We start from the raw sequence: 19186 nt of genomic DNA, 5'->3' as shown, positions 1-19186 counted from the left end.
CATGCACTAGTGCTCTCCCACAACATTACAGAGGCTTGCTTTTAAAACTCGCCCTGGTAACAAGTCAGATGGTCCCTTTTATCTTTAGCCCGGAGACCATCGTCTATAATTTCCAAAAATTTTCCTTAAATATAGATTCATCAGAAACCACGAGAGATTTCCACTTTGCCTCAGTCCATCTTACATGAGCTTGTACTCAGAAAAAGTTACAGCATTTTTTTTCTGTTGTGTTTTTTTTAACTGAACTGTGTGGCACCTTTAGCAAGCACAATCCCGGTCTCCTCCTGACTCCTATTGTTAGCCAATTTCTTTTTATTTTTAGATTTGTTACATTTATATGTGTATAGTATAACAATGCCAGGAGCTGATAGGCGACGAGGGGGCAGAGTGGCAAGAAGGAAAGCGAATAACAAAACAAAAACAAATGAAGCTTTACTTGTAATTCAGTTTTTCTCAGAATGTCCGAGTTTTAACTTGAATTTATGGTTGCAAAGACAAACTGTGTTTTCTGACAGTGGTTTTAAAAAGTCTTGCTGAGCTCATGCAGAAAATTCCACTTCTGTTATTAATGCAGCGCCACCTCAGAGCACCAAAAGTAACTGAGTTTTTCAGCGTTTTGCCTTGTATGCAGAAGTACCTTCACATTCCACATGTTTAGTTAGCTGTGTGCTTCTTTTAATTGGCAGATGCAGTACAGTATTTCTTATTGCTTTGAATACCACAAGGCAAGTGATACAGTATGTAGTTCCACTATATTTTAAAGACATCACTGCAGTCTGTAGCTCTGAAACTATAGATGTGGATGGTAGAAACAGAGCTACAGAGCAGAGAAAAGAAACAAAAAACAAAACATGGATTAAATTTTCAGCTGAACTGTCCCTTTATACGTTAGAACTGACTCAAAAGCTCCTCTGATTAAATGTCGTGACAGTTGAAGAGACACACTGGCTCACTGGTGACAGCAGAAAACTGCCTTACACTGTGTCCTGGCTGTCTAACCAGTCTGCATGGTTGTTTGTTTTGCCATGGCCACTGTGCACAGTGTTCTAATTGTCAAATACCAGGTACTTATGCAACCACATACTGGGAAAGTTCCTCCATTACATCTTCATCAACTGCAGCTGCACAACATCTATTTTGAGATGCCCCTGTGCAACTTTAAAGACATGCAGACTGAAAAATGTATACAAAACATAGATCATAATATTGGATAGCATTAATCGCAGACTGTACTGCAATATTAAAAAGCAGTTATCTTCTTCATGTCACCGCCTCTGCAACTCACTGCTCCATAAAGAGACCTATGGGATTTATACTCTAAACACTTTGCAGCCTTAAACAAAGATCTAAATTTGTCCTGCTGGGCAGATGTTTATACAACCCCAATTCCAAAAGTGCTGGTACACTGTGTAAAATGTAAATAAAAATGGAGGGCAACTGATTGTTGTATACACAATAGGACATAGTACAAATGTCTCAGTGTAAAGATTTTTCTATTTTGTGAAAAAAGGTAGCTCATTTTGAAATTGTTGACAGCAAAAAGTTAGCCCAGTGGCAACAAAGGGCTGAAAATGTAAAGAGTGCTGTAAAGAAAAAGTTGGAACATTTTGCAACTGATTAGGTTAACTGGATACAGGTCAGTAATATACCTGCGTATAAAAAGAGCATTTTGGAGAAGTAAAGAAGAAAAGATGGGCAGGGGTTCACCAATCTGCAAAAAAAAGAAACAAAAAAAATCTAAATAACGGTCCTCAGTGTGAAATTCCAAAGACTTTGACTATCTCATCATCATTGTACATAATATCATCAAAAGATTCCAAGAATCTGGAGAAATCTCTGTGCGCAAGGGACAAGACTCAAAATCGCATGGAGTCAGCAACACTTCCAGAAACACAGTTCACCAAGACATCCATGAATGCATGTTAAAACTTAATCATGATCTAGAAACTCTACCGGGATTGAACCTTATTTGACACGAACTGAGACAAAGTGGAAAATTGTTCTGTGGTCAGATTAAAAGAAATTTCAAATTATTTGTGGAAAATATGGACACTGTGTCCTCTGGACCAAAAAGGACCGGAAACATCCAGCTTGTTATCACCTCTTTCTCAGGGAAGGCCATTTCAGTAAGATGATCCTAAACTGCATACGATTTCTATCACAACAGCAAGGCTTCAAGATAGTGGAGTTCGGATGCTGAACTCGCCTATCTGCAATCCAGACCTTTCGCCAACTGAAAACATCCAGAGCAAAAAATACAACAAAGAAGACCCGGGACTCCTGAGCAGCCAGAGTCCAAAATTAAACAACTGCTCCCGAAAATCCAGAGACTGGTCCCCTCAGTTCCCAGATGTTTTTGGACTATTAAATGATGAGATGATGCTACACAGTGGAAAACATGGCCCAGTCCCAACTTTTTGGAGACATGTTGCTGGCATCAAATTCAAAAACAGTTAATATATTTCTTAGAAATAAAACAATACATATTCTCATTTTATATTTTCTGTGTTCTGTTGCAAATAAAATGTGGTTTTGTGAGATCTGCAAATCATTGCATTCCAGGTTATTGTTTTTTTCATATTTCACACAGTATACAAACTTTTGGAATTGTGGTTGTACTTGCTGTATTTTGTTGTTTTGTACTTTCGGAGGTGTGACACTTAACGCATTGACTTTGGCAACTCCCACTCTTAAATGTATTACCCAATAGGATTGAAACCCTGTTCAACCAATTACCCACCGACAGCTGTGTACCTGGTTTAGGTCAACTACAATGGCTTTGTGCACTTTGACTTTGATGAAGATGCAGAAACATTAACAGTTTGTTTGCACAAGTGTGAATCATTGTGCTGCAGCCATCTTTTGCGCTCTGCTACTTTGCCGAGGTCCGAGTTGAGGAATGTGTGTAGCACGACCAATAATGCCTTAATTATATCCTTCAAAGGGTCAGCATCAGCTCCATTTATCTTATTTATCTGGTCCCTCTTGTGGAAGGACTGCCTCATTAACCCTTACCTCAGTTTCCGTTTGTTCCGTTTTCTCTCAAGATGATCCCACACTGCTTCTATAAAGTCCAGGTTCGGGGGACGCCAATCCATGACTCGATGCTTCTTTGTGTGCTTTTGTATCCAGGTATGCTTTCACTGTATTGGCAGTATGTTTAGGATCATTGGTCATGGTGGATCACAATCTGCACTTTTCTGTGATGAAAATTCCATCGATTTTGACAAGATCCCCAACTCCACTGGCTGAAATGCAACCTTAAACCCAAGATAGATCCTCAACCTTTTTTTTTTTTTTTTTTACAGATGACTGTAGGCACTGTTGTACCTCTCTGACCTCCATATATACTGACCATTTGATCCAAAAGTTTCAAATTTGTACTCATTATGCCATAAGACCTGTTGCAGTCCAATTCTTGACTTTTCTCCCCATCTCCCTTTCTTAATGACTTCATGACAGACACCCTTTGCACAGACATGCCTAGTGAGGCTTCAGTTTGATTCATCCGTTTACTGAAGGGCCAGATGTATCTTTCAGCCCCCCCATTTCTTAATAACATAACCTTTAGATACTGTTCAGCTGCTGACGATAATTTTTTCTTCTTTTTTTTTTTTTTTTTTTTTTTAAGCAAGCCACTTGTTTTTTTGTCTTTTGCTTCCATCTGTCCAGTTTCCTGACTGTTTTATAAGCACGCTATGCAGTGATATACCAAGTTTTCTGCGAAGAACATTTTGGAAACCTTTGCTTGTGCATAAATCCCATTTTCCCCATCATGCTCATCTTTGGATTTTTTGTAGATTTGACCAAAGAAAAGTGCCTAAAGACCCAAATTAAAACTGCTTGTCTGTCAAGTTGTCTGTTATGTGCAGGCACAAAATTGGTTCATCCCATGAGTTTGCTGCCTTTTTTGTAACTGGATGAGTCACAGGTCAGCGTTAAGTGATTAAACAAAACATTCCTCTGAAAGTGGTTACTGGATTCAAAATGAGCAAAGAAAGCAGTCATTATTTTTGTCTGTTGAAATGGCTTCCATCAACTATTGCTCAAGACCACTTTAAAAGAAAAAAATTAGAACAGAGTCCAGCTTTCGCTCTTTGGAGCAAAATATTATAAATCAAGGATATCTCAAGACTTTACACAGTACCGCACATAAAGTTGACACGTTTGCTACATTTGGATTCTGTTTTTAATTTATAGTCCTGCAAGAGCTGAGAGATATGATATCAGTAATGTCAAAATGCAGATATATGACTAGGAACATTCCAATTTCAAAAGAGAAAAATATTTTACAATATATCCTCTAGAGGGCACCAAATGCCATTAAATGGATGACCTTGTTCCCCTTAAAGAACAGAGACAAAATCAAAGCCAAGTAAATTTGCTGACTTCATGGCTCATTTAATAGTGAAGACAACTTGCAGAAAAGAAACATGGCACTGCCTGATCGCAGTACATATAGACAAGCAACACAGAATAATCTTAAGTGAACACAGGCTTATTACTGCCCAGAGTTAATCATTGATCAAGTTCATGTTGTGCTGATCCACACCGTAAATAGCATCATATAAACACTTATCTACGTCCGAGCTGTTTCTTAAATGCCTTCAAGGACTTCGCCATCATTGGAGCCACTCCTGTGAGAACAAAGAAAAGTATAAATCATCAGGTAAAATTATGTCAGGATTACTGTGCAATGGCACATATATTCATTTAACCTCCAGCCTGATCAGTGAAAAATATGCATAAAAGAAACAACTGAAGCAATCAATCTGGGAGGCTTGGAAAGCCATAAACTACCAGCTCACTTGTTTTTTTGCGAGCGTCCTGTGTTGTACCGCTTCCCCCTGAACTGGTGCTGCTGGGCCTGCTGGGCTCATAAGTCTGCTTCGATCGATTGTCCTGAACCTTGAGACTGAACAGAGGAAATAAACAGAACTATTTAAAAGGATAAAAAACAATGCAGATGAAACTACAAAATTAGTGGCCATCTACCTCCAAACATCGGTGTTACACACTGCCGGTGAGCACAACATCCCATGTTGCAACAACTGACAACAAAGCACCCAAGGCTCTCTACAACTGGAATAAAACCAGTTTATCCAGCACATTGCTCCAATTCCTGTGTTTGGCTAAGCTCACCCAAAAAGCATTTCGCCCACCGTTATCGCATGAATCTCTGATGGGTTATGACCCCGCTAAGCCGCTGTTGTTTAGTGATCACGTGTGGTTAAGGGCTATTATGTGGAAAAGTAATAGATCGAGACAGGTGTCCACACTTTGCCAAAGATAAACAGATGCATATAAATCCCCCAGAAAAGCTCTTATATGGGCTTTTTGTTAGTATGCTTAATATTGAGACTACTAATATAAATGTCATGAATATATAAACATTAGAAAAATATGCTATAATGTGATTTAAAGAAAACCTGGTCAGAAAATGTATCATCTGTATGTAGGAGGCTGAAACCCACCTGCTCCTGGGCTGATGAGGCTGCTGAACAGCAGTTCCATGAATTTCCTGCTGAATTCGCACATCTCTCGGTGGCTTGGCAACAGTGTGAATAAATGCCATCTTCACCTGCCGACCTAAAAGATGCAAAAAAAAAAAAAAATGTCTAATGAAAGCCAGTATACAAAACAAACATCACTAGAGACTACTTTTCTTCTACTTTTTACAAATTTCAGTTTTAATTCATCCAGAACTTCTGGATGAATATCAATCAATAAAATGTCTTGCATCAACAATATGGCCGCGTTATTTCTGAATTATCACTAGTAGAAATGACCTGGGTTGCATTCAGTGTAGAGCACTCACCTTTGGGTTTCTGAGATTGTGCTGAGACAATAGTTTTTGTCAGTCTTTTCAGTTTCCTTTCTCTCTCTTCAGAAAGCCGGATGTACATCTCTTTCCATGATTCATACTCTTGAAGTTTAGAGTCTTTGAAGTCTCTCTGACAATGTTTGCCCCATAAATGGTCTGTCACGCCGACATAGATCTGCAAAATTAATGAATGGGAAAAAAAAAAATTACACAAAGAAAACCTTTCTATATACATCTATATATATTTATATCTATCTATATATTTTAATTGTGTTTTCTTTCTTTAAAAAAAAAAAAAAAGAACCTTAAGAAATTTGTAGTGCATAATATTACATCAGAATAGTTTATCGATAATGGGCATTAATTTTGTAAATAACTTGACATAAATACCTTGACCTTATTATAGTATACCACAGTATATTTCTAATTAGGCAGCTCATTCTCTCTCGACAACACTTTAAAGATATGAAGAATTTTGGGGTCAATTTGAAAGAACGGCAGATGTGAAATGTAAAAGGGTCAAAGGTCAAATGCGACCAGTACTTTCTGTGTCTTGACAAAACACACTACATTTGTCACAATCACTGTCTCCAGGTCAAAAGGTTTTTTTTCCATGTTTTTTGTCCAGGCCTTGAAGACCTTGTGGCCAAACCAAATTTTAATGGATTGTTAACATGACCCCAAATCTACACCCCTACAAAGTTTTATTAGAATTCACTCAGAATATTTCAAGCTATTGTGTTTACAGTATAACACAAACGCGCTATGAAAAATATAACCTCCTTGGAGGAGATAACAACCTGTACATACTTGGTAACCAAACAAAACAAAACAAAAAAAAAAAAAGCATAATGAGGTCAGAAGGCTGGGTTATTCAAATAAACATTGTTCTGCATGACATGTGCAGTCTGAAAGTTTGAATGTGGCTCGATTATCGATGCCAAGTGTGGGAGCCCTCTCACAAAGATGCACTTTCGATTGGCACGCAAACAGCACGCAAGTTTTGACTTCTCTGTTGACTGAAGGTGTACACCTTATTAGCCAAAGCCCAGAGAAGACACATAGGCAGTATAAAAAAAACATGTTGAATCTTGCCTATATGAAAAACATCATTTGTTGTACTGACAGCCAAGGAGGACGACTGAAAAAACTTTGACTAGAGGATCCAAAGAAAACTGATTTGGAAGAATTTGTGTGACTGTCCTTTCAGCATAAAATATAAACAGATTCCCCAATTTTACATTCCCAGCTCAGTGGTATTCTGCTTTTCTCCAATTTTACATTATTGTAGGGTCAGCTTCTCTAAACAAACATAAGATGTAAAAATGAACTTTAAGAAGTTGTGCACTTCTCACCTTTTGATACCAGATAGACTGAAAAGTATTTAATAAATTAATAACCAACCAGAAAGTATAATGAAAATCAAAGTTCCTCACAGCCCTGCCTTAAGTAGACCATTGTAGTGCAGTTAAAAATGCCAACCTTTTAAATCTAGATTTATATTTGTGTACTTATCATTAGATCATTATCATAAAATTATATCGACAAATATTCAGGTTATTTGGTAGATCACCTGACTGTTGCTTTTTTGGGGGGAAGCTCTTAATACTGATTTCTAATCCATATCACAAACAGTAATGTTTAGGTGGTTAAGGAAAAGCAGATACACATGGCTTTTAACCCAGATTTGCAGGTACAAACTGGGGGGAGTAAACCCACTGCTGGTCAGGTAGACCTATTAAAGTGGCCACAAGGTTTTGTTCTGCACTGAACATGTTGGCGTGTCACTTTCTTACTGGGTTACATTCTTCGATGCGTAGCAGCTGCTCTGGGGTACACTTCTCCAACACAGGTTCGAGGATTTCAAACGGGACCCCGCCGGTTTCATAAAGCACTGAGAAGAGATGCCTGCAGTTAATTATAAAATCAGACATAAACCAACAGAGCCTTGGAAAAAAATGTCTTCCTGGGCTCCACTCACAGTTAATGTTGTTCTGGAGGGTGCGGATACACTGCTGGTACAAGCTCAGCATGGCTGGGAGAAAGACGGTCTTGGCACCAGAGTACACCTGCATCTTCCTGTTAAGACGCTGGCCGGTGAAGACTGGCGACTCCTCAGAGACGTCCGAGAAATCGGGCTCCTTCTCGACTTTAAAACCAAAGCAGAGGTGTCAAGAGCCAAACAATAAAGCTGAAAATACACTTGCATTTACTGAACATGTACCTTTCCTTTCATAGTAGTCGAAGCTGGAGGGCTTGTCACATACAGGTAAAGCAGCAGGTAAAGGAATGTTCATCAGGTGCATTACAGGCTCCAGAAACTTCTATAAATATGAGGGATTATTAATCAGCATCAGCAAGATTCTCTTTTCTCTGTAAGCAAAGATCCTTGACAAATATACCTGTTTCGGGGCCAACTCCATATTTTTCATTACAGGAGCTTTTATTTGTTGCTCACTGGGGACCATCTTGGGTTTTTTGGGCAGCTTCCTCACTCCAGATCGCTCCTTTCTCTTGTAAAGAGTCACATCATAGTTCAAGTAGGACTCAAAAGACATAGAGGGCTCCTCTGGATCACTATTAGTCTCATTTGTTTTCGCCTTCTTGTGTTTTGAATGTTCCCTTTCAGACTCCACTGATGTGGTATGCTTTCTTTTTCTCTTTTGGGCGTCCGAGCTTCTCAACATTCCTGACATTCTGTCATCCTCCTTGCCTCCCCTCGGCTCTTTCGAAACCTCTGATTTTGTGTTCAACTCCCTGTCTGACCCGAATCTCCCACTCTCAGAGTCTTTACATTTCTCTCTGGAATCAGATCTGGATTTTTGTTGGCTTTCCTTCAAGTTTTTGTTTCCGAGCAGACTATCGCAGTCTCTAGGTTTTCGGTCGCTCCGATCAATTTTCTTCTTCTTGTCCATTTTGTCCTTCTGTGTCAACATGTCATGCCGAGAGACGTACTGGTTTTCTTGACTTTTCTCACAGTCTGTTTTTCTTTTCCGTCCCTCACATTGTCCTTTCGGTGAATCCATTTTCCTTTTCCCCAGTTTAAAATTGGCGTCATCTGAAGAATCACAATTCTTACTGTGATGAGATGTCAGATCATTACTGTTCGCATCTTCCATTTCCAAACTTCCATTATTTGGACTGCTTTGATCATCTAGTTTGTCTTTCACAGAAGGGACTTTCTCTGAGAGCCTATCTTCTCCACGGCTGCGTACAAGGAAAATTCAAGATTAAGCTGTTAAACACATAAAATTAAGAAGAAATATTTTATTGCTAAATGCACTTTACCTTATGGATTCCTTGGAGAGCAGCTTTTTCCAACCTTTTACTAGAGACTTTGCTAATTCTCCAGCCTGTTCATGTCTGCGTAAGGAGTTTACAGTTTTGCCAATTCCAGTCTCCTAATTGATGATCAGACCATTATCAGGGGAATAAAAATGAAAAACAACCACAATGTACATCAACAAAAAAACAGTCTGTGAAAAAGAGACTCACGGCAAGAACATCTAAAGTGATATCCAGATCCTTCAGTTTCTGCAAGATTTTTAGAACCTGGAAAGAGTGACAAGCATATTATCCCCACTGCCTGCAGCCATGCTATGGTGCATTTCATAATGTTCAAGCATTTTTGTCAACATAAAGGTGATTCGATTGATTGTGTTCGGTTAAAAAGTACCTAGAATGGGATCTCTGTCAAAGAAAAACTGACTTGCCAAATATGGCAGTCCTGGTTTTGGATTGCCACAGTGGCTGACTGTGCATTTTAGAGCAGAACCTATGTATGGGGACCTTACACACCCACTTAGACTGCTCCTTTTACCCTGAACTATAAATGGATATAGCCGTGGCTGGCTGATAGGAGGTGGTGGTAGTAGTAGTAGCAGCAGCAGCTTATGTCTTTAAAGCCAAATTGGTGATTTACAGATTTTGCGTGTAAATTCCTCAACTGAAAATTGATCCACGGGATACAAAGACGATATGTGTAGGCTTATACGGCACAGGCATAGGTGGTTAAAGTTGCCTGCAGTGCACTGATGATGGACAGCAGCCATAAGCTGAACAACTGCAGGAGCTGCCATTTTTAGCAGCAGCCAAGCGCCTCCAGTTTAAATAGCTTGACCCCACCACCCCACACACACACACACACACTCTACAAATCAAAGGATTTTCAGCGATGTGTGAAAGCGGCAGGGAAACACTGCTAGCTCAGCTTCTGTTCACACATATACATATAATAATACAAAATATATAGATACAAAAATCTAATTGAGCTTCATAATTTTCATTAAGGAAACACAGTCATTTTTTTTTAAATAGCGCCCGATGTGGCAGCAGGTGTTGTGAGCTAATGATTGGACAAAGCCATGACTAAAGCAGGTAGGATTTGTTCAGCCGGTAATGAAACAGCGGTGAAATAATACTTCAAAACTTTCCAGTTTCTTGGGATTATAAAACGTTTTAAACGGTTTAAATCAAATGATAACTACCGTAGCAGGCTCTGCTTTGTCTGAGAGCTGAAGTTTGAGCCTCATGATTTTCTTCACCACATCAGAGCTGCTGGCCATCACGGTGACTCACGTGAAGCCGTCTACACACAGCGGGCAGCGCGCGTCCGTTGATGACACTATTATAGTAATGGGCGGAACCAGTGACAAACGATATAATGGTATGTGAGGTGTGGGTTTTAAAATGATGCCACTAATGCGGTAAATGGATATATCACCCTTCAAATCAGCAAACAGCAATAAACCATGCTGGTGAGATTTTGTTTTTAAAGTGAAGCTTCTGTATCTACAAGCAGGTTCTGTATCTACAAGCAGGTTAATTTTGAAAAATAATTTATTTGATTCGATACAATTCAAGTCCGTTTTTTTTCATATAATGCCAAATCACAACAGTCCCCTCAAGTCACTTTATACTGTAAGGTTAAGACCTGACAATAGAGAGAAAGTCCCCACAATCATATGCTGATGTTTTAATGGGTATTTAATAATAATAATAATAATAATAATAATAATAATAAAATATGTCACCTTTATGCTTTCTCAAGATGCAGAATTCACCTTTATTCAACATCTCCTCAGACTTCTGCTGTCTCTGTCTCTAGCTGCAGCTTTTTAGCATGCAGATCATTAAATGTGCTGCACTGGGACACTAATTGCTGTAAATATTACAACATCATTTTAATGTAATCTGGCTGTATTTTAGGAATACATGAATATTCTGTAAAACAAAAAAATATTACAATAAAAAAAGCTGTAAAACAAATGACAGTGTGGTCACTGGGAATTTTGCAATTACATTTTTAACATTGCTTAAATGTTGCACGTGTCTTTCTATAATTAAACCTTTATTTGGCAGCGACATCATGTCTGCAAATGAATATTTCCTTTCAATAGTTTTATTGTAAAAGTGTACAAAGTTGTTTGCACTAATCACGTGACACATGGCATCCCACTGAGGATACACAGACACCCCTGCATCATGTTGACATCAGATGATTACAGGCTATTGTGGGACACTTTCACGTTGAGGGTCTTCTGCCACTTGTATTGCACAATACTTGATTGGAACCCACTCCCCTGGAGGAGGAGTTTACTGCATATCCCTTTCCACGGGGGTGACGGCTGGTCTCTCTCCTGCTCCAGTAACTGGAGGTGCAAGCTCCCTCTTCACCGGCCTCAACTTCATTTTTTAGGTAAGATTCTAAAGCTTGATTGTTTGGCATTATAACAAAGCAGGAGGCAGTCAGAGGAAGATCATGCATCAGTATTTGTCAGCTTTTACAGAACAGAAAATCTGCTTTCTCACTCCAAATGTTGTGCTTCAAAATATACAAATTGTCTGATGAGTAGAACTTAGTCATCTCATTTTAAAAACATAGGCATCGGAAAAAGAGCTATCTGTGTCTGCTAGGGCTGTGGTAAATAATGCTAAAATGACTTTTCTGATAGTGTTTTGTCTTGTATACGGTCGTCATTGTAGACTGTAAGACAAACTTGAAACAATTTATGAAAGAAAAGTGTCAAAAAAGAAAAGAACAAGCAAACAGTCAGAGGACATGAGGCCTGCTGTTCATGTCTCAAAGTCTATAAAAGGAACGTCATGGGTGAGCCGTCCAGTGTTGCTATTCCTGGACATGCTGCTGATAAATTGTGACAGATGCAAAGAGGGAGCATGCTGATGCACTTAAACACTCCTGCCTCACCTGGTAGCACACGTTTTCTAAGCTGCCAAAAGAAAGCTGACCAGTTCCAAAACAAAACCAACATTAAAGGTGGGGACATCTCACATAACTGACAAGAAAATGATTAATATAGATTAGAAATATAATAACATGGAGTAAAATGTAAATACAAAACAGAGTGCAATAATTTGCTCATTGATGATACTATGAGGACAACACATTACATTTTAAAACTGTAAAAACTTTATTGTTCAATGAAAAATATAAGCTAATTTTCAGTGTTCACACAGGGTCTGGTGAGCTCACTGCAGTTCTTTTTATTATTATCTTGTTAAAATAAGCAAGGTTCTTACCAAAAGACGGTTTGCCTGGATGGCAGTACATGTTGCCCTAAAAGCCTGAATATGTGGTTTTCAGTTAAAATGTGCCATATGCACATCCTGCACCCTCATGTCCTCACAGATGCTGACTTTCATACCCCACACTGTGACAGTAAGCTAGATTTTCCTGTTTCTTCTTTAGCCCTGGGGACTGGCACCTTTGAGTTCCAAACTGAATTTTAAACAGTTTTTCTGCTTTGATTTATTAACTTGGGTAGCTGTGTCTTTTGCTGCCCCTGTCCCCACTGCTTAAAATGAGTTGCTTTCATCAATAAGATAACCCAGAACAATTCATTTCTGTCACAAGTTGCATTTCTCACACTTTATCTGCAGCTGATGGCTTTATCTAGTTCACTCATAAAACATTTTTTTATCCATTCAAGTTGAAATAGACTAAAAAGCTAACATGTATGTGCTCAATTTTTCAGAAGGTCCGGGCTGTGTTCTGCTGCTAAAACCATGGCACCCAAAAAGAACAAGGCAACCAAAAAGAGCAAGGGAGACATAAATGATATGGCCCTGATGGTTGAGAACAGCCCCATCAACAAGATTAACGGGCTGAACACTCTGCTTGAAGGCGGAAATGGCTTTAGCTGCATTTCGACTGAAGTCACTGATTCGGTGTATGCCCCGAACCTCCTTGAAGGTCTGAGCAGCATGAGAAACGAAAGCTTCCTCTGTGATCTAACAGTCGCCACCAAATCAAAGTCATTTGATGTGCACAAGGTTGTCATGGCCTCTTGCAGTGAGTACATTAGAAACATCTTGAAGAAGGACTCGACCCTCCAGAAGATAGACCTGAACGACCTCTCACCGGTTGGCCTCGCTACTGCAATTACGTACGCATACTCAGGAAAGCTCACTCTGTCGCTCTACAGCATTGGCAGCACTATTGCTGCAGCCATGCTGCTGCAGATTGGCACCTTAGTGAAGATGTGCAGTGACTTCCTCATGCAGGAGCTCAGTGTGGAGAATTGCATGTACGTAGCCAATATCGCCGATGCCTACGACCTCAAAGAAACCAAAGAAGCGACTCAGAAGTTCATGAGAGAGAACTTCATTGAGTTTTCTGAGATGGAGCAGTTCCTGAAGCTAACCTATGAGCAGATCAGCGAATTTCTGTCAGATGATTCCCTGCAGCTACCTTCTGAAGTTACAGCCTTCCAGATTGCCATGAAATGGCTGGACTTTGATGAGAAGAGGTTAAAGTATGCGGCAGATCTGCTAACTCACATCAGGTTTGGCACTATCACTCCCCAAGACCTGGTGAATCATGTCCAAGGTGTGCCAAGAATGATGCAGGACCCCGAGTGCCACCGCCTCCTCGTCGATGCTATGAATTACCATCTGCTTCCGTACCAACAGAACATCCTCCAGTCACGCAGAACAAAAGTACGTGGTGGTCTCAAGGTGATTCTCACAGTTGGCGGACGCCCTGCCTTGACAGAGAAATCTCTCAGCAAAGACGTTCTCTACAGAGATTCAGATAACGTGTGGAATAAGCTGACGGAGATGCCAGCAAAGAGCTTCAATCAGTGTGTTGCAGTCCTGGACGGATTCCTGTATGTTGCGGGGGGTGAGGACCAGAATGATGCAAGAAACCAGGCAAAACATGCCGTGAGCAACTTCTGCAGGTAAGAACTAAGACACGTAAGCCCACCATCTGTCATTTTAGTTGGTGTGTAGCATAAAATAATCCCTTTTGCATTCCTTAGGTATGACCCCCGGTTCAATGCTTGGATTCACTTGAGCAACATGATCCAGAGGCGCACCCACTTCAGCCTCAACACATTCAACGGCCTCTTGTTTGCCATCGGCGGGCGAAATGCTGATGGCGTGCAGGCCTCTGTGGAGTGCTATGTGCCTTCCTCCAACCAGTGGCAGATGAAAGCACCCATGGAGGTCCCCCGCTGTTGCCACGCCAGCTCCGTGATCGATGGAAAAATACTCGTATCTGGAGGTTACATCAATAACGCCTACTCCAGGTCTGTGTGCTCTTACGACCCCTCCACCGACACCTGGCAGGATAAGAGCAGTCTGAGCACGCCTCGAGGCTGGCACTGCGCCGCCACTGTGGGAGACCGCGCCTATGTCATCGGCGGAAGCCAACTAGGAGGCCGCGGGGAGAGGGTGGACGTCCTTGCTGTCGAATCTTACAACCCTCATAGCGGGCAGTGGAGCTACTGCGCGGCTCTTCACACGGGGGTGAGCACAGCAGGGCTTTCCATTTTGAATAACAAGATCTATCTCCTCGGTGGTTGGAACGAGGGCGAGAAGAAGTACAAGAAATGCATTCAGGTTTACAACCCTGACCTCAATGAATGGACTGAGGATGATGAGCTGCCAGAAGCCACAGTCGGAATTTCATGCTGTGTCGTCACCATACCGACACGGAAAACACGAGAGTCCAGAGCCAGTTCGGTTTCATCTGCACCTGTCAGTATATAAAGAATTAGATCATAACAACCTTGTACTGTACATGTCCGGAGGTTTCCAACTTGTCTGCTGCATAAGCTCCTGAAAATGGTCCTTAGCTTTCATGTTATATTTGGCATCAGTAAAGCCAGGTAGTGGTTATGAAACAGATACATTAATGTAGTAAATTATTAATTTATCTTCTTTATTTTTCCTTTCTTTTTTTGACAAATCTAACTCTGGGGCCAATTCAGCCAGGATAATTTTGTTAGCCTTTTTTTTTCTACAGCAAATGGAGTGCTATTTAAAACTCAAATATAAGATATAAAATTTCAAGATTCCTGTTAAAATTCACTTGCAGCATAACTATCTTTTTAGCCCAGTGCCATGGAAACAATGTATGGTCTGACAGTCTTGTTTATGGTGATTATAGCTACTGTGATTCTCAGATACTTGAAAAGAAGAAGAAGCTGGAATAAGTGTTGGCGTCCCCTACCAGGAGTAGGCGCTCATGTCTGGTGTTTAAACGCACCACGGAGCGAGACTGCAGATTCTCTGCTTGTGTGCCACGTGCAGCATTCTGCAGCTTCGCTCTGTATTGTGTGATCACCATAAACACTATTGCAGCAAAGAAAACAGGTTGGGGTTAGGAACGTGTTGGAACAATGAGGGCTGAATGAGTTTAGATGTGAGGGTGAGACACTGTTTTTGTAAAAAGGACAAAAAAAAGGAACAAGTTAACTCGGGAATGATGTTCAGAGCCTGAGCTTTGCTGGAAATCGTTATTTATGGATTCCCTGACTGCTCACGTGTTTCCATTTTTTTCTTTGTTTTAATTAAAGAGAATAAGGATAAGCTAGTCTGAGCTGTGGTCATTTATTAAAAAACATTTTTTTATTGCTTCTCTTGAAAGGCATACTTTGCATAAATCAACAAATCAGCATGTGTTGTGTTTACAAATTTATATGTGCTTTTACAGCTTTCTGTGCTTTGTAACTGAAAAGTCCAATGACCTTTCAATACAACTCATAAAGTTTGAATTTATGAGTCAGAAACTGGTGGGCACCAGCTGCAAGCATTACAGCAAAACTTGGCTAACATGTGCATTAAAAGTGGCATTAATACAATAGCACAAAGAGCTCAAATGGAAGCAAAAGCAGAACGTGTTTAAACAGAGCGTAACTTGATAAGATAAGAGATCATAAATCACAGTCAAAAGCTGATGAAGAGAACTGATTTCATAACTTGGATATTTCACTGTTAAGTCTGTAAAGTCACACTGGCCTTTATGACAAGCCCTTGAGGCACATTAGGCATATGACATGCTCATCTACGTTGCCTGTACCACAATGTCTGATTTCCAAACTAGCTGTGAGTTTGCTCATATATCTGAGCTGTTGACTCCATATGTCCCCTCGAGGTCACTGAGGCCTGCTAGTCCCAAAAACCTCAAATGAAAAACAGCTGCGATTGAGCTTTTTCAGCTATGGCCCCCAAACTTTGGGGGGCTATAGGATCGGCCCCCTTGTTGCCTGTTTTTAAAATACGTCTTAAAGCTCATTTTTACTCTTTGGCTTTTACTGAGAATGAGAGTGGTGTTTTCTTACCTTGTACTTATTAATCTTTTTATTGTTTTATTGTGTTGTTTTGGTGCTTTGTACACTACTTTGTCAAAGTCCGTTGTTTTAAAAAAAGAAATGCTTCATAAATAACATTGGATTGGATTGTTTGACGGTACAAACCTTAAACTGAATGATTATCAGCGGGATTTAGTAGTGCGGGGTTTTCACAGCGTCGTTGGTAAACAGGCTGGAGTAGCAAAGCGGCATTCCTGTCTTCTAAAATATGAAAGAGATATGCACCTTTTGTTTCTGGTCTTAATTCAGTCTTTATAGGCCCCATGATGTTTGCAATGTCTTTGACACATCATTTTGAATCTCTGCACATACACAGAAAACAATATACAGTGAAAGTCTCCATGAACATTGATTGCATGAATCATTCTCCAGCAGAGTTTAGTGTAACTAAAGTGGTTTAGTAGTTTTTGGAAACTTATCTATAATATATTTGTCCTTATCTTTAATGTCCTAAAATGTCTGCCTGAGGACAACAGCAATTCAAACAGAAAGTCTGAATGGTTGTTTTTAATGTTGCCTTGTGCTTTTTGGGGGGGCAGTGGAAGCTCTCCACCCTCTCCTAACCGCTCTAAACCCCATACAGTGGCAGCACATGCTTTGGCTTAATAATCTAATCTTTATAATCTAGCTGCAGTACTTCACAATCCTCCAGCCTTTGCCATACCTTTTTGCTTTCCAGACACTCAAAGAAAGAAACAAGTAATTAATATAACAAAAGAGACAAAGCAATTATTATATAAGTATGTAACCATACACGTGGAGAATGTGTCAAGCGTTTTGTAAATTACATAAACATGAAGCTTATTTAAGTGAGAGTGTGAAAAGGGATTTTTTTCTGTACCTACAAGCAAAAATCACAGGAAGTTGGTGCTACAGGCAACCTACATGAGTATATCATATGTTTAGCACGGCCTGTCATAAAGGCGAACGTGACTTTACAGCCTGAACAATTAAATATGTGAGTTATGATCATGTTTTGACTGTGATTTATGATCTCTTATCTGATCATGTTCTGCTCCGTTTACACATTTTTTGCTATTGCATTAACATCACTTGTAATGTACATGTTAGCCAGGTTTTGCTATGGTCTTCACTTACAGCTGCTGCCCGCCACTTTAGTAACTCATAAATCCTCAATTCAAAGCAAAATATTCATTTATAATAAAATAAAAAATTTAAAAAATAAAATTGCATCCCACATGTATTTAAACAAGCTGTAAACCGAGTCTCACAAATGTATTTTACTATATATTTGTGAATACAACTTAAGAAACTCTTAATATTTGGACAAAAACATTATATCGACAGTGACATTGCTTTCAGTGATTGCCTCTAAGTGACTGTGCAGGTTTTATCGACACAGAGGGGTGTGACCTGAGCAGTCGATTGTGTTTGGTTAAACCACATCCTTAAATCTTTATTTGGCTATGAGTGTAATCATTCATAACCCTACAAGCTATTTTGTCAACTCATGCATATACAGTCTATCCTCGCCCTCTCACAAGAGTGCTGTATCATTATTACATTTACTTTTGCAAATTTGCCTTAGTATGAATTTGCATTTAAGTGTTTTTCCTCCAGTTGGTACATCCGACACTCTACCCTAAACATGACTCGTTCGTTTTAGTGCTGTGGAAACTAAGGGTAAATAAGTTACCCTGCAAAAATAAACAAACAGGACATGGCTGCTTTTGATTTTGCTTTCTGTAGTCTTCCTCATCTATTCTTTACTTTTAAAAAACAAAACAAAGAGGGAGCCAATGATCAGAAAACTCCAAACGAACATGAAACCAAAAAACTAAAGAAACGAAAAGCTTGCCTTATGTCAGATAAACAACTGTGTTTTTATTTTGTGTTTTGTGTATACAAGGAGGCACATTTGCTCTGGCAAAATGATATTTTGTCTTTAATAGTCATTGTTCTTAATGTAATAACCCTCTTTTTTCATATATATAAGAATAAATTCCATGTAAATGTATATGTTCATTATTTATTTTTTAAGATAGAAAGTCACATAATACAAGTTTTGATAATTAAGCCTAAAGTGAATGTTTGATACTTTGCCATACAGCAGGTTAACTTGAGTTGGCGTGGATTCTGGTCTTACCAGAATAATAAGTTCATAATTATGGAAAAGACAATGGCAAACAGTAATCTGCGTTAGAAGAGGTCAACATGTAAAGAGAATATGAAAGATTTCCCTGCAGTCAAATCCACAGGAAGGAAGACTTAAAGAAGTCCAGACGCTTTTCTTTGCAAACTCCTTTGACCACAGGAAGGAAGGACTCACTCTCTGTGAAGTTCAGTGCCCCATTTTGCCATTATCATTTTAAGATTTATAGACTCTGGCTAAATCTGTTCCCGGCTAGAAAGACAGGATGAGAGACGTTGCCTGTGGAGCCTTGCTGATGACCCTATAGAAAAAAATAAACCTTCAATAAAGTCTTTGATTATTTTGGTGTTCCTCACTGTCGTGATATTTTTTTTATTCTTTGTGTATCTTGTTTTTCTTTCAAAGGAAACAAAAAAAAATCTTAAACTTAGAAATAAAAAAGACTTTAAAAAATAAAAGACTTTGATTGGAATGAAAAACTTTTTATGCAAAATCTTTAACTCGAATGTAAACATAACGCGTTTTATTTCCTCGATTTTCCTTTATTTGCTCCTGTCTCATTTAATTTTCTACACGAAACAAGGCAGTGTATTAAATTATTAAACTATTTTAATATGGACGGATAAGTTG

At 39.4% G+C, this 19186-nt stretch overlaps 2 protein-coding genes across 3 annotated transcripts; one reads left to right on the top strand and one right to left on the bottom strand.

The window, feature by feature from the left end:
* Positions 1-4376: 4376 nt before the first annotated feature.
* eloal (elongin A, like) lies at positions 4377-10597 on the bottom strand. 2 transcript variants are annotated; one of them, XM_003441124.3, is made up of 11 exons: positions 10312-10597; positions 9320-9376; positions 9113-9225; positions 8227-9031; positions 8049-8148; positions 7806-7973; positions 7621-7718; positions 5819-5999; positions 5475-5589; positions 4809-4915; positions 4377-4637 (listed from the first exon to the last, which is right to left on the bottom strand). In XM_003441124.3, exons 1-11 carry the CDS (start codon positions 10387-10389, stop codon positions 4576-4578), a joined length of 1884 nt encoding a protein of 627 aa, XP_003441172.1. In that variant the 5' UTR covers positions 10390-10597; the 3' UTR covers positions 4377-4575. The 2 variants fall into 2 exon arrangements, with proteins under 2 accessions (XP_003441172.1, XP_005474145.1); XM_005474088.2 differs by having other exon boundaries at positions 8049-8145.
* Positions 10598-11404: 807 nt separating this feature from the next.
* On the top strand, positions 11405-18898 carry klhl31 (kelch-like family member 31). Its single transcript, XM_003440993.3, has 3 exons — positions 11405-11522; positions 12820-14025; positions 14107-18898. Exons 2-3 carry the CDS (start codon positions 12851-12853, stop codon positions 14837-14839), a joined length of 1908 nt encoding a protein of 635 aa, XP_003441041.1. The 5' UTR covers positions 11405-11522; positions 12820-12850; the 3' UTR covers positions 14840-18898.
* Positions 18899-19186: the final 288 nt, after the last annotated feature.

This window comes from Oreochromis niloticus, linkage group LG13 (genome assembly GCF_001858045.2).
Source record: "Oreochromis niloticus isolate F11D_XX linkage group LG13, O_niloticus_UMD_NMBU, whole genome shotgun sequence".
In the NCBI taxonomy this organism is placed as follows: Eukaryota; Metazoa; Chordata; class Actinopteri; order Cichliformes; family Cichlidae; genus Oreochromis; species Oreochromis niloticus.
The sequence above is the reverse complement of the archived record's forward strand: the minus strand, read 5'-3'. Positions and strand labels throughout refer to the sequence as shown.

Bases quoted from the DNA above. Each gene is read 5' to 3' on its own strand.
- eloal (XM_003441124.3), bottom strand. From the start codon at position 10,389: ATGGCCAGCAGCTCTGATGTGGTGAAGAAAATCATGAGGCTCAAACTT. The intron at 7,974-8,048 runs GTACATGTTCAG...TTGGTTTTAAAG, and splicing joins CGACTACTATGAAAGGAAAG to TCGAGAAGGAGCCCGATTTC. The intron at 7,719-7,805 runs GTGAGTGGAGCC...ATCTCTTCTCAG, and splicing joins CCTCCAGAACAACATTAACT to TGCTTTATGAAACCGGCGGG.
- klhl31 (XM_003440993.3), top strand. From the start codon at position 12,851: ATGGCACCCAAAAAGAACAAGGCAACCAAAAAGAGCAAGGGAGACATA. The intron at 14,026-14,106 runs GTAAGAACTAAG...TGCATTCCTTAG, and splicing joins GCCGTGAGCAACTTCTGCAG to GTATGACCCCCGGTTCAATG.